General features: G+C 35.8%; 5 protein-coding genes across 6 annotated transcripts; all 5 read right to left on the bottom strand.

Annotated features, from left to right (window-relative positions):
* Positions 1-285: 285 nt before the first annotated feature.
* On the bottom strand, positions 286-1478 carry LOC132789698 (procathepsin L-like). The gene has a single exon (XM_060797896.1). It carries the CDS (start codon positions 1467-1469, stop codon positions 501-503), a length of 969 nt encoding a protein of 322 aa, XP_060653879.1. The 5' UTR covers positions 1470-1478; the 3' UTR covers positions 286-500.
* A 1282-nt stretch (positions 1479-2760) lies between these two features.
* LOC132789686 (procathepsin L-like) lies at positions 2761-4061 on the bottom strand. Of its 2 annotated transcripts, XM_060797878.1 has the most exons (3): positions 4043-4061; positions 3917-3990; positions 2761-3853 (listed from the first exon to the last, which is right to left on the bottom strand). In XM_060797878.1, exon 3 carries the CDS (start codon positions 3812-3814, stop codon positions 2819-2821), a length of 996 nt encoding a protein of 331 aa, XP_060653861.1. In that variant the 5' UTR covers positions 3815-3853; positions 3917-3990; positions 4043-4061; the 3' UTR covers positions 2761-2818. The 2 variants fall into 2 exon arrangements, with proteins under 2 accessions (XP_060653861.1, XP_060653860.1); XM_060797877.1 differs by lacking the exon at positions 4043-4061 and having other exon boundaries at positions 3917-4019.
* An 848-nt stretch (positions 4062-4909) lies between these two features.
* On the bottom strand, positions 4910-5960 carry LOC132793682 (cathepsin L-like). The gene is made up of 2 exons (XM_060803716.1): positions 5465-5960; positions 4910-5265 (listed from the first exon to the last, which is right to left on the bottom strand). The coding sequence occupies exons 1-2, from the start codon at positions 5919-5921 to the stop codon at positions 4925-4927; spliced, it is 798 nt and encodes a 265-aa protein (XP_060659699.1). The 5' UTR covers positions 5922-5960; the 3' UTR covers positions 4910-4924.
* Positions 5961-8567: 2607 nt separating this feature from the next.
* Positions 8568-9620, bottom strand: LOC132789682 (procathepsin L-like). The gene has a single exon (XM_060797872.1). The coding sequence runs from the start codon at positions 9579-9581 to the stop codon at positions 8583-8585; it is 999 nt and encodes a 332-aa protein (XP_060653855.1). The 5' UTR covers positions 9582-9620; the 3' UTR covers positions 8568-8582.
* Positions 9621-12168: 2548 nt separating this feature from the next.
* Positions 12169-13240, bottom strand: LOC132789679 (procathepsin L-like). Its single transcript, XM_060797870.1, has one exon. It carries the CDS (start codon positions 13199-13201, stop codon positions 12203-12205), a length of 999 nt encoding a protein of 332 aa, XP_060653853.1. The 5' UTR covers positions 13202-13240; the 3' UTR covers positions 12169-12202.
* Between the last annotated feature and the right edge of the window lie 967 nt (positions 13241-14207).

The following is a 14207-nucleotide window of genomic DNA, read 5'->3' as shown; positions in this document are numbered from 1 at the left end:
ATTAAGCAATTCATTGTTGCCTTTACCATTGAATTGCTTAAATTATTTTTTATTTTATGCTCAAATGTATTAGTTTTTAACTTTTATTTATTTTATTGTATTCCTACCTAAACAAAGTTTACTTAACACAATATAAATTCTCTCTATTAGATTAATATGAGTAGCTGAAGTCCATAATTTTTTTCTACTTTAACTAAATAAAACAAGTTATTCTTCCTGTGTTTAGCAGAATTTTATCTTCATTATATCGAGTACTTAGAAATTATGCATATTGCATGATTTTATTGCTATTAATATCTTGAGCACTCGAATAACATAAGCCTGATTGTATATAGTAGTTAAGTTTTCTATACAATGTTTTTATATGTTTTATTATAAGTTTTTAAATAAAATTGATTCATAAAAAGCTACTTAATTAAGCGATTACATTCTTCAAACATTCGGCTTTTGATGACTGCTATGTTTGGCACTTTGAATATGTTGATTAATAATGAATGAGTTTAAACAATGGGGAACACGCCGTAGGTGGCCACGTGACACATATTATTGTGGTTACGGGCAAGACGCATGTACCCATGTTCTCCCCATCCCCCCCAGGAATTCTTGATAAGCCAATAATCACTACCATAGCCAACCACAATGACAGCATGATTTACTTGCTTATTACAATTGCGATCGTTGAAAATTCCACCCCGATAATGCTGGAAGCCTCGGGCATCGACAGCAACAGCAATTGGCCCCTTCTCGGCAACTGCATGAGCCAGAGCTTCCTCATCGGGTCGCACTTGCATCACAGCAGAGACCTTGGCACCAATTTTATTGCGTTGGAAGCGACATTGCCCATCATGCCCCTCATATGGATATGCTGACTCCACATCGATGCCACCGTTATCCTTAACGTAGAGAAGAGCAGACGCTGGCCAGCCACCATTGCAGCCATGGTTATTATAGCGTCTAGAGCAATCCATAAGATTCTGCTCTGAAAGAGGAATTAAATGCTTTGTTTTTAGGTACCATTGACTCTCCAGAGCACCAGCAGCGGCAAAGGACCAACAGGAACCACATCGTCCTTGGTTTTTCACACCGGTCACGGCTCCTTTGGCACGCCAATCTACGCTGCCTGGGAGCTCAACATGGGATGGCATATACATATACTCGACATGGGTACTTATATTGAGTGGGGTGAGCACAAGTTGCTGAAACTCCCAGGATGTCATATCAGTAAATTGGTTCACACCCATGTAGTAGGACTCTTCTCCAGCAGAGTAGCGCTCATTGTGCCTATCAATCAGCTCCTTGTTGTCCTTAAAGATCTGCAGTCGCAGTTGCTCCTCGGAATCACCATCGTAGCTTTTCTCATGTACCACTTTAAAGAGTTCGAACTCCGCGATCAATTCATACTCGTAAGTGATGCTTGCCTGAATGTTTCCCACGAGGGCGAAGAGCAAAATGCAAAATTCTGATTTCATGTTGAAGTGGTACACTATAAACTGATGCTAGATCGGTTGAACACCAGGCTTTATATACCCAGATTGGGATTAGTTTGTAACGCATAACCACAGGAACCCGCAGAATGTGTCGTCATGCTTAACAAATAGCATAAAGATATTAGAAATTGCGATTGATTTTATATGTCGTAAGTGATTAAATGGTTTGGTGGTTTCTGTCCGAACTACATTAATTAATTATTAATAATAATAATAATAATAATAATCAAAACAGACGATTAGTGTACAGGATTTTTTCAAAATAGCAGTCACCTTCCATGTGCATTCAAGTTTATTGTAGGGCCAGTGTGTGTGGTTTTTTTTTTTTTTAATTGTTGCGCATGTGAACATATAGAGTACTTGCATGCATGCATCATTTAATTTCAATTTATAATTATAAGGTTTGTGATGACTGTGCTTTGCTTAGGACATTGATTAGTATTCAATTAGTTTAACCAATGGGGTTTCCGTAGGTGGCCACGTGACACATACTGTTGTGGTTGCGGGCAAGACGCATTGAACTGCGTTCACCCAAGTTGCCCCAGGAATTCTTGATAAGCCAATAATTATTGCCATAGACAACCACAGTTAAAGCATGATCAACCGATCTAGCTTCAGCTAATAGTGTACCACATCAACATAAAATCAGAATTTAGAATTTTGCTCTTTGCACAGGAACCGGCAGAATGTGTCATCATGCTGAACATACATATAGTATCATAGATTATCTCTCTAAATAATAAAAGAAAAATTTTTTTGTGATTTCATCTACAGTTTAGTAAAGAGATTTGGCTTATGTACCAATTACATAAATTTCCCCCGTATGGCTTTTTGTTACGATTGTTGAACAATATTGAACTGCTTGTTTAATGGTGATTTAAAACATGGTGCATGTATTCACAACCTTGTACTCGCTGTGCATGCTTTAGGACAAATTTGTCTTTAGGCAAATGTGCTAATATTGAAATTGTCGGCAGGTCAGTGCATACGCATCGTTTAAAAATGACAGTTGACAAATGTTACAAGCGAAAAATAAAAGTGCTAAGGACGCATTTAAAACTTATTTACATACGTCTTCATAAAAAACATACATACATGTATGTAAGTGCAAGCCAATATACAGCAATACAATATTTGCTGTAGAATACTGATTATTTGGATCATGTCTAAGCTGAAGGATTTTTTAAAAACCGTAAATTTCCCACAATACTTTATTATTTTAATCTACTATCTATGGAAATATTTCTATTAATAGAAAAAGGAAAGCTAAATATTGGGATAAACAATCATTTATTTAAATAAAATAAATAAAGAAAATACAAAGACGTCGATTAAATTACTGGATAAATTGCATAACTGGCAATAGCACATTGATTGTTGCGATTGCGGGCCATGCGAATATATCCGTTTTCTCCCCAATTCTCGCCCCAAGAATTCCTCACCAACCAATAATCTCCTCCAACTGAATCGGTGCCGTAGCCAATAACAACTAGACAATGGTCTACAGAATGAGGGCACGACGGTTTGTTCAAGACGCCACTTTTGTAATATTGGAACTGGGAGCCGTTGAGACACACAGAGATGGGTCCCTTATTGGCAACGGCGGATGCCAATGCGGCTTCATTTCCACTAGCAATTTGTATAACAGCAGAGATTTTTGATCCAATGTTCTTATTGTATCGGCAAGTGTTGTCTTGGCCTTCATATGGATAAGAGCTGGCCGTGTTTATACCACCATTGTCCCTAACATAATTGAATGCTCTAATCGGCCAGCCCCCTGAACAGCCTTGGTTGTTATAGGGATAACCTCTTGTGCAGTCCACCAAATTTTGTTCGGACAGGGATACTCTCTGGTTTGAGTTTATAAAGTGGTGACTTTCCAGTGAGCCAACTGCAGAAAAAGCCCAACAGGAGGCACAGGATCCTTGATTTTTAACTGGATTAACAGCGCCTGAAAGACGCCAATCAACGCTACTTGGGAGACTAGCCATGGCAGATGTATTGTAAATATTGTCGATGCCTTCCTGGGCGTCCTCAGGATTGAGATATGTAAGCACGCGCGTTTTGAATTCCTCGGGAGTCATATCAGAGAATTTATTCACACCCATCTCGTAAGACTCCTCTCCGGCCAGATAGCGTTTGTTGTGAGTGTCGATCAGTTTCTTGTTTTCCACGAATATCTGAAGGCGCTTCAACTCCTCACTAGCATCCTGGTAGGTTTTGTGGTGCTTCAACTTGAAGGTGTTAAACTCAGCCTTAAGAATGTCTTTAAGACTAGTTGCTTGGACAACTGCCACGAGGACCAGAATTAGAATGACTGCTTTCATTATTATTTAGTTTAGAGCCCTCTAAAGATCTCTCAGATTCTAGTAGAAGGGGATTAAATGAGTATTTTCACATAGCGCAACCATGTTTATTTTAAGTAATACCCAGTCGAAGAAATTTGAGCTTAGCGTCCAGATAGCTGATATTTCACGAATAGATTATATAGCTAATTATACCACTATAAAATAATAAAATATGTAATTATAAGTTGCGAAAAGTGATCTATTCACCTTAGAATATTCAACACTACAGTTAATTGTACATTGACAATTTTATAGTTCAATAGCATTAGATTCATGCTAAATTAGTAATATACTTGCATAATGCATTTGAAACGCGTTTGTTACATGATGATCTTATTAACAGTATTAAAGTAAACAGTAATATTAAGGGCTCATTTGTAACAGTCATAAAATATTCCACCTTTTGTATTACGAATAGCTTTAAATGGGCCAGTGCTAACCTGGCTAGATAAGGTTTTAAGTATTGGCAATAGAAATTGCCATGATTTCCTTAAGTTATTTACATAATTACTAAGAGCTAAATGTGATCGAATTTTTAAGGGGTTTATTGACAATGACACAATGACACAACATGCATTGATTGTCGTCGTAAGTGTTAAATCAGAATAAATAAAACTATTTTACAAAGTAGTGTAGCATACTTCTTAGCATTTACATTAAAAAATGTGTCTACGAGCTCTGACAGACACACAGACGGACAGACGGACATGGCTAGATCGTCTCGGCTGTTGACGCTGATCAAGAATATATATACTTTATAGGGTCGGAGATGCCTCCTTCTACCTGTTACATACATTTCCTGCCGGCACAAAGTTATAATACCCTTCTACCCTATGGGTAGCGGGTATAACAAATACAAAGTGTTATGCGGTAAGCGTGGTCTGTTTTAAAATTTAACATTTCTAACTTACATGTAGTATAATTCTAATTTTTTAAATAGTATGAAGTGGTGATCGAATTGTTCAATTTGAACAACGTTAAAACTATTAAAACTTTTTCATTAACGTAAAAAACGCTGTAGATTTTATATATAATACTAACATTTATTAGCAATTAAATAAAAAAGAAATACATATACAAATATGTTCATTAAACTAAAGGATAAATTGCATAACTGGCAATAGCACATTGATTATTGCGATTGCGAGCCATGCGAATATATCCCTTTTCTCCCCAATTCTCCCCCCAAGAATTCCTCACCAACCAATAATCTCCTCCAACTGAATCGGTGCCGTATCCATCGATAACTACACAATGGTCTACAGATTGAGAGCACGACGGTTCATTTAAGACGCCACTTTGGTAATATTGGAACAGGGAGGCGTCGACACACACCGAGATGGGTCCCTTATTGGCGACGGCGGATGCCAATGCGGCTTCATTTCCACTAGCAATTTGTATAACAGCAGAGATTTTGATCCAATATTGTTCTTATTGTATCGGCAAGTGTTGTCTTGTCCTTCATACGGATAATAGCTGGCAGTGTTTATACCACCATTGTCCCTAACATAATTCAATGCTTCAATCGGCCAGCCGCCTGAACAGCCTTGGTTGTAATAGGGATAACCTCTTGTGCAGTCCACCAAATTTTGCTCGGACAGGGATACTCTCTGGTATGAGGTTATAAAGTGGTGACTTTCGAGTGAGCCAACTGCAGAGAAAGCCCAACAGGAGGCACAGGATCCTTGATTTTAACTGGGTTAACAGCGCCCCAATCACGCCAATCAACGCTACTTGGTAGGTTAACGTAGCTAGAAGGATTGTAAATATAGTCGATTCCCTCCTGGGAGTCAGCAGGATTGAGGTTTGTGAGCACAAGCGTTTTGAATTCCTCGGGAGTCATATCAGAAAATTTATTCACACCCATCTCGTAAGACTCCTCTCCGGCCACATAGCGTTTGTTGTGAGTGTCGATCAGTTTCTTGTTTTCCACGAATATCTGAAGGCGCTTCAACTCCTCACTAGCATCCTGGTAGGTTTTGTGGTGCTTCAATTTGAAGGCGTTAAACTCAGCCTTAAGAATGTCTTTAAGACTAGTTGCTTGGACAACTGCCACTAGGACGATAATTAGAATGACTGCTTTCATTATTATTTAGCTTAGAGACCTCTGAGGATCTATGGGATACTGAATTGTGGTGATCATGTTTCGCCTTTTATACATCTTTTATATGTGTAATGATTATTTACAATCTATCCATAACGATAGGCGGAATTACATCTTTATAACCATTTCAAGTGGAAGGGGATTAAAAGGGATTAAAAACATTTTCACACAGCGTAACGATGTCTATTTTAAGTAATAGCCAGTCGAAGGGATTTGAGTTTAGCGTTCAGATAGCTGATATTTCACGAAAAGATTATATAGTTGATTATACCACTATAAAGCAATAAAATGTGTAATTATTGAATTGAAGTTGCGAAGAGTGATCTATAGACCAGAGAATAATCAACACTACAGATAACAGTCTATTAAGTATCTTCATTTGCTTTGCAGGACTTTTTAACAATTTAATAGCATGAAATTTATTTAGAAGATAGAGCCAAGGCTTGACTTAAGCCCTTTGATCATAAATTAGTATATTAACTTGCATAATACATTTGCAACGAGTTGTTACCTGTATTAAAGTAAACAGTAGTATTAATGGCTCATTTGTAACAGTCATAAACTATTCCACCTTTTGTATTACGAATAGCTTTAAATAGGTCAGTGATAACCTAGCTAGATTAGATTTTAAGTGTTGCCAATAGAACTTGCCATGATTTCATTTATAACTTGTATTAGTGCGTAATTATCAAATATTTCCACTTTAAGTATAAAATAAATTTGTGGAAAACCAGGAACTGTATTTCTTCATACTTCTAATATGTGGAATCTTTCACATTATTTCTAAGACCTGCATGGGTCAAATTTTTTAATCGATTTACAATAAATACAACTATTTTATAAAGAATTGTAGCATATTTGTTGGCAGTTAAATTTTACTTGTAAAATGTGTCAGCGAGTTTCGTAAAACTTTTCAGGTACAATTAAAAATAAATTTGAGAGCTCTATAAAAATTTAAAGATTAAAATAAACTTCTTCTAAGAAGGGGCTTGTTCTTAGAAATCAGATAGCTGATATTTCACTTATATACTTAATTATGGAGCAACAAAATATTTAACTACTTAATTGAAGTTGCGAGGTGTATGCTTAACAAAGTATCACCTAGAGAAAAATTAAATAAACTTCTTAATCTTTGAAGAATTAATAGATTTAATTATCGGGAACAATTAAGCATTTAGTTAAATTATTTAATATCAAGTAGATATTTTAAAAGTTTTGGTATACTTATACAAAAAAATTATGTGTACCGTAAATAATAAAGATCCATAACGGAAAGAATATGAAAAATTATGGATCTATATAAAGCAAGTAAGAAAGCTACAGTCCAGTGGGCTCGACTGTGAGATACCCGCTACCCATTTTGAATAAAAGCAAAATATTGCGGTATAATTTTTAAAATATAGCTAAAATACTCCAAAATATACCATTTGATATATCGATATAGTACCACATACAAAATATACCAAACACTGCATAATATACCAGATTGTCAGCCAAAGCAACTAAGACACCTAGTAAGTAGGCGTTTTCGCCCATACAAAAGAATTTCTTTAATAACTTCCACAATTTGTATGTGATCGCCACCAAATTTTCAGGAATCATAAATATTATTGTTATTATTGTATACACCAAAATTCGCAATGTTATTCGATTTTATTGATTTGCGGGGGTGGAAGTGGGCGTGGCAAAAAATGAAACAAACAAACAAAAAAAATTATAACTCTATCTCTTATAGTCTCTGAGATCCAGTGTTTCATTCGGACAGACGGACATGGCTAGATCGTCTCGGCTGTTGATGCTGATCAAGAATATGTATACTTTATTATTCTCAAAATATACCAATTATACTGCAAGAATACTATATATCGACATAGTACCTCATTCAAAATATACCATAGACGGCTCAATATACAAGATTGACAGCCAAAGCAACTAAGACCCCTAGTAAGTAGGCGTTTTCGCCCATACAAAAGAATTTCTTTAATAACTTCGACAATTTTTATCTGATCACAACCAAATTTTCAGGTATCATAACTACTATAGTAATACCAAAATTCGCAACTCTAGCTTTAAAATTACGCTTGTTATTCGATTTTTTTGATTTGCGGGGGCGGAAGTGGGAGTGGCAAAAATTTGAAACAAACTTGATCGGCGTGCAAACATAACAAATGCTGTTGAAAATTATAGCTCTATCTCTTATAGTCTCTGAGATCCAGTGTTTCATACGGACAGACGGACAGACACACAGACGGACAGACGGACATGGCTAGATCGTCTCGGCTGTTGACGCTGATCAAGAATATATATACTTTATAGGTCGGAGATGCCTCCTTCTACCTGTTACATACATTTCCTGCCGGCACAAAGTTATAATACCCTTCTACCCTATGGGTAGCGGGTATAACAAATACAAAGTGTTATGCGGTAAGCGTGGTCTGTTTTAAAATTTAACATTTCTAACTTACATGTAGTATAATTCTAATTTTTTAAATAGTATGAAGTGGTGATCGAATTGTTCAATTTGAACAACGTTAAAACTATTAAAACTTTTTCATTAACGTAAAAAACGCTGTAGATTTTATATATAATACTAACATTTATTAGCAATTAAATAAAAAAGAAATACATATACAAATATGTTCATTAAACTAAAGGATAAATTGCATAACTGGCAATAGCACATTGATTATTGCGATTGCGAGCCATGCGAATATATCCCTTTTCTCCCCAATTCTCCCCCCAAGAATTCCTCACCAACCAATAATCTCCTCCAACTGAATCGGTGCCGTATCCATCGATAACTACACAATGGTCTACAGATTGAGAGCACGACGGTTCATTTAAGACGCCACTTTGGTAATATTGGAACAGGGAGGCGTCGACACACACCGAGATGGGTCCCTTATTGGCGACGGCGGATGCCAATGCGGCTTCATTTCCACTAGCAATTTGTATAACAGCAGAGATTTTTGATCCAATATTGTTCTTATTGTATCGGCAAGTGTTGTCTTGTCCTTCATACGGATAATAGCTGGCAGTGTTTATACCACCATTGTCCCTAACATAATTCAATGCTTCAATCGGCCAGCCGCCTGAACAGCCTTGGTTGTAATAGGGATAACCTCTTGTGCAGTCCACCAAATTTTGCTCGGACAGGGATACTCTCTGGTATGAGGTTATAAAGTGGTGACTTTCGAGTGAGCCAACTGCAGAGAAAGCCCAACAGGAGGCACAGGATCCTTGATTTTTAACTGGGTTAACAGCGCCCCAATCACGCCAATCAACGCTACTTGGTAGGTTAACGTAGCTAGAAGGATTGTAAATATAGTCGATTCCCTCCTGGGAGTCAGCAGGATTGAGGTTTGTGAGCACAAGCGTTTTGAATTCCTCGGGAGTCATATCAGAAAATTTATTCACACCCATCTCGTAAGACTCCTCTGCGGCCACATAGCGTTTGTTGTGAGTGTCGATCAGTTTCTTGTTTTCCACGAATATCTGAAGGCGCTTCAACTCCTCACTAGCATCCTGGTAGGTTTTGTGGTGCTTCAATTTGAAGGCGTTAAACTCAGCCTTAAGAATGTCTTTAAGACTAGTTGCTTGGACAACTGCCACTAGGACGATAATTAGAATGACTGCTTTCATTATTATTTAGCTTAGAGACCTCTGAGGATCTATGGGATACTGAATTGTGGTGATCATGTTTCGCCTTTATACATCTTTTATATGTGTAATGATTATTTACAATCTATCCATAACGATAGGCGGAATTACATCTTTATAACCATTTCAAGTGGAAGGGGATTAAAAGGGGATTAAAAAACATTTTCACACAGCGTAACGATGTCTATTTTAAGTAATAGCCAGTCGAAGGGATTTGAGTTTAGCGTTCAGATAGCTGATATTTCACGAAAAGATTATATAGTTGATTATACCACTATAAAGCAATAAAATATGTAATTATTGAATTGAAGTTGCGAAGAGTGATCTATAGACCAGAGAATAATCAACACTACAGATAACAGTCTATTAAGTATCTTCATTTGCTTTGCAGGACTTTTTAACAATTTAATAGCATGAAATTTATTTAGAAGATAGAGCCAAGGCTTGACTTAAGCCCTTTGATCATAAATTAGTATATTAACTTGCATAATACATTTGCAACGAGTTGTTACCTGTATTAAAGTAAACAGTAGTATTAATGGCTCATTTGTAACAGTCATAAACTATTCCACCTTTTGTATTACGAATAGCTTTAAATAGGTCAGTGATAACCTAGCTAGATTAGATTTTAAGTGTTGCCAATAGAACTTGCCATGATTTCATTTATAACTTGTATTAGTGCGTAATTATCAAATATTTCCACTTTAAGTATAAAATAAATTTGTGGAAAACCAGGAACTGTATTTCTTCATACTTCTAATATGTGGAATCTTTCACATTATTTCTAAGACCTGCATGGGTCAAATTTTTTAATCGATTTACAATAAATACAACTATTTTATAAAGAATTGTAGCATATTTGTTGGCAGTTAAATTTTACTTGTAAAATGTGTCAGCGAGTTTCGTAAAACTTTTCAGGTACAATTAAAAATAAATTTGAGAGCTCTATAAAAATTTAAAGATTAAAATAAACTTCTTCTAAGAAGGGGCTTGTTCTTAGAAATCAGATAGCTGATATTTCACTTATATACTTAATTATGGAGCAACAAAATATTTAACTACTTAATTGAAGTTGCGAGGTGTATGCTTAACAAAGTATCACCTAGAGAAAAATTAAATAAACTTCTTAATCTTTGAAGAATTAATAGATTTAATTATCGGGAACAATTAAGCATTTAGTTAAATTATTTAATATCAAGTAGATATTTTAAAAGTTTTGGTATACTTATACAAAAAAATTATGTGTACCGTAAATAATAAAGATCCATAACGGAAAGAATATGAAAAATTATGGATCTATATAAAGCAAGTAAGAAAGCTACAGTCCAGTGGGCTCGACTGTGAGATACCCGCTACCCATTTTGAATAAAAGCAAAATATTGCGGTATAATTTTTAAAATATAGCTAAAATACTCCAAAATATACCATTTGATATATCGATATAGTACCACATACAAAATATACCAAACACTGCATAATATACCAGATTGTCAGCCAAAGCAACTAAGACACCTAGTAAGTAGGCGTTTTCGCCCATACAAAAGAATTTCTTTAATAACTTCCACAATTTGTATGTGATCGCCACCAAATTTTCAGGAATCATAAATATTATTGTTATTATTGTATACACCAAAATTCGCAATGTTATTCGATTTTATTGATTTGCGGGGGTGGAAGTGGGCGTGGCAAAAAATGAAACAAACAAACAAAAAAAATTATAACTCTATCTCTTATAGTCTCTGAGATCCAGTGTTTCATTCGGACAGACGGACATGGCTAGATCGTCTCGGCTGTTGATGCTGATCAAGAATATGTATACTTTATTATTCTCAAAATATACCAATTATACTGCAAGAATACTATATATCGACATAGTACCTCATTCAAAATATACCATAGACGGCTCAATATGGGCGTTTTCGCCCATACAAAAGAATTTTTTTAATAACTTCGACAATTTTTATCTGATCACAACCAAATTTTCAGGTATCATAACTACTATAGTAATACCAAAATTCGCAACTCTAGCTTTAAAATTACGCTTGTTATTCGATTTTTTTGATTTGCGGGGGCGGAAGTGGGAGTGGCAAAAATTTGAAACAAACTTGATCGGCGTGCAAACATAACAAATGCTGTTGAAAATTATAGCTCTATCTCTTATAGTCTCTGAGATCCAGTGTTTCATACGGACAGACGGACAGACACACAGACGGACAGACGGACATGGCTAGATCGTCTCGGCTGTTGACGCTGATCAAGAATATATATACTTTATAGGGTCGGAGATGCCTCCTTCTACCTGTTACATACATTTCCTGCCGGCACAAAGTTATAATACCCTTCTACCCTATGGGTAGCGGGTATAACAAATACAAAGTGTTATGCGGTAAGCGTGGTCTGTTTTAAAATTTAACATTTCTAACTTACATGTAGTATAATTCTAATTTTTTAAATAGTATGAAGTGGTGATCGAATTGTTCAATTTGAACAACGTTAAAACTATTAAAACTTTTCATTAACGTAAAAACGCTGTAGATTTTATATATAATACTAACATTTATTAGCAATTAAATAAAAAAGAAATACATATACAAATATGTTCATTAAACTAAAGGATAAATTGCATAACTGGCAATAGCACATTGATTATTGCGATTGCGAGCCATGCGAATATATCCCTTTTCTCCCCAATTCTCCCCCCAAGAATTCCTCACCAACCAATAATCTCCTCCAACTGAATCGGTGCCGTATCCATCGATAACTACACAATGGTCTACAGATTGAGAGCACGACGGTTCATTTAAGACGCCACTTTGGTAATATTGGAACAGGGAGGCGTCGACACACACCGAGATGGGTCCCTTATTGGCGACGGCGGATGCCAATGCGGCTTCATTTCCACTAGCAATTTGTATAACAGCAGAGATTTTTGATCCAATATTGTTCTTATTGTATCGGCAAGTGTTGTCTTGTCCTTCATACGGATAATAGCTGGCAGTGTTTATACCACCATTGTCCCTAACATAATTCAATGCTTCAATCGGCCAGCCGCCTGAACAGCCTTGGTTGTAATAGGGATAACCTCTTGTGCAGTCCACCAAATTTTGCTCGGACAGGGATACTCTCTGGTATGAGGTTATAAAGTGGTGACTTTCGAGTGAGCCAACTGCAGAGAAAGCCCAACAGGAGGCACAGGATCCTTGATTTTTAACTGGGTTAACAGCGCCCCAATCACGCCAATCAACGCTACTTGGTAGGTTAACGTAGCTAGAAGGATTGTAAATATAGTCGATTCCCTCCTGGGAGTCAGCAGGATTGAGGTTTGTGAGCACAAGCGTTTTGAATTCCTCGGGAGTCATATCAGAAAATTTATTCACACCCATCTCGTAAGACTCCTCTCCGGCCACATAGCGTTTGTTGTGAGTGTCGATCAGTTTCTTGTTTTCCACGAATATCTGAAGGCGCTTCAACTCCTCACTAGCATCCTGGTAGGTTTTGTGGTGCTTCAATTTGAAGGCGTTAAACTCAGCCTTAAGAATGTCTTTAAGACTAGTTGCTTGGACAACTGCCACTAGGACGATAATTAGAATGACTGCTTTCATTATTATTTAGCTTAGAGACCTCTGAGGATCTATGGGATACTGAATTGTGGTGATCATGTTTCGCCTTTATACATCTTTTATATGTGTAATGATTATTTACAATCTATCCATAACGATAGGCGGAATTACATCTTTATAACCATTTCAAGTGGAAGGGGATTAAAAGGTGATTAAAAAACATTTTCACACAGCGTAACGATGTCTATTTTAAGTAATAGCCAGTCGAAGGGATTTGAGTTTAGCGTTCAGATAGCTGATATTTCACGAAAAGATTATATAGTTGATTATACCACTATAAAGCAATAAAATATGTAATTATTGAATTGAAGTTGCGAAGAGTGATCTATAGACCAGAGAATAATCAACACTACAGATAACAGTCTATTAAGTATCTTCATTTGCTTTGCAGGACTTTTTAACAATTTAATAGCATGAAATTTATTTAGAAGATAGAGCCAAGGCTTGACTTAAGCCCTTTGATCATAAATTAGTATATTAACTTGCATAATAAATTTGCAACGAGTTGTTACCTGTATTAAAGTAAACAGTAGTATTAATGGCTCATTTGTAACAGTCATAAACTATTCCACCTTTTGTATTACGAATAGCTTTAAATAGGTCAGTGATAACCTAGCTAGATTAGATTTTAAGTGTTGCCAATAGAAATTGCCATGATTTCATTTATAACTTGTATTAGTGCGTAATTATCAAATATTTCCACTTTAAGTATAAAATAAATTTGTGGAAAACCAGGAACTGTATTTCTTCATACTTCTAATATGAATCTTTCACATTATTTCTAAGACCTGCATGGGCCAAATTTTTTAATCGATTTATAATAAATACAACTATTTTATAAAGAATTGTAGCATATTTGTTGGCAGTTAAATTTTACTTGTAAAATGTGTCAGCGAGCTTCGTAAAACTTTTCAGGTACAATTACAAATAAATTTGAGAGCTCTATAAAAATTTAAAGATTAAAATGAACTTCTTCTAAGAAGGGGCT

The sequence above is a fragment of the Drosophila nasuta genome, chromosome 3 (genome assembly GCF_023558535.2).
Source record: "Drosophila nasuta strain 15112-1781.00 chromosome 3, ASM2355853v1, whole genome shotgun sequence".
NCBI lineage: Eukaryota > Metazoa > Arthropoda > Insecta > Diptera > Drosophilidae > Drosophila > Drosophila nasuta.
This window is presented reverse-complemented; position numbering and strand designations above follow the sequence as displayed.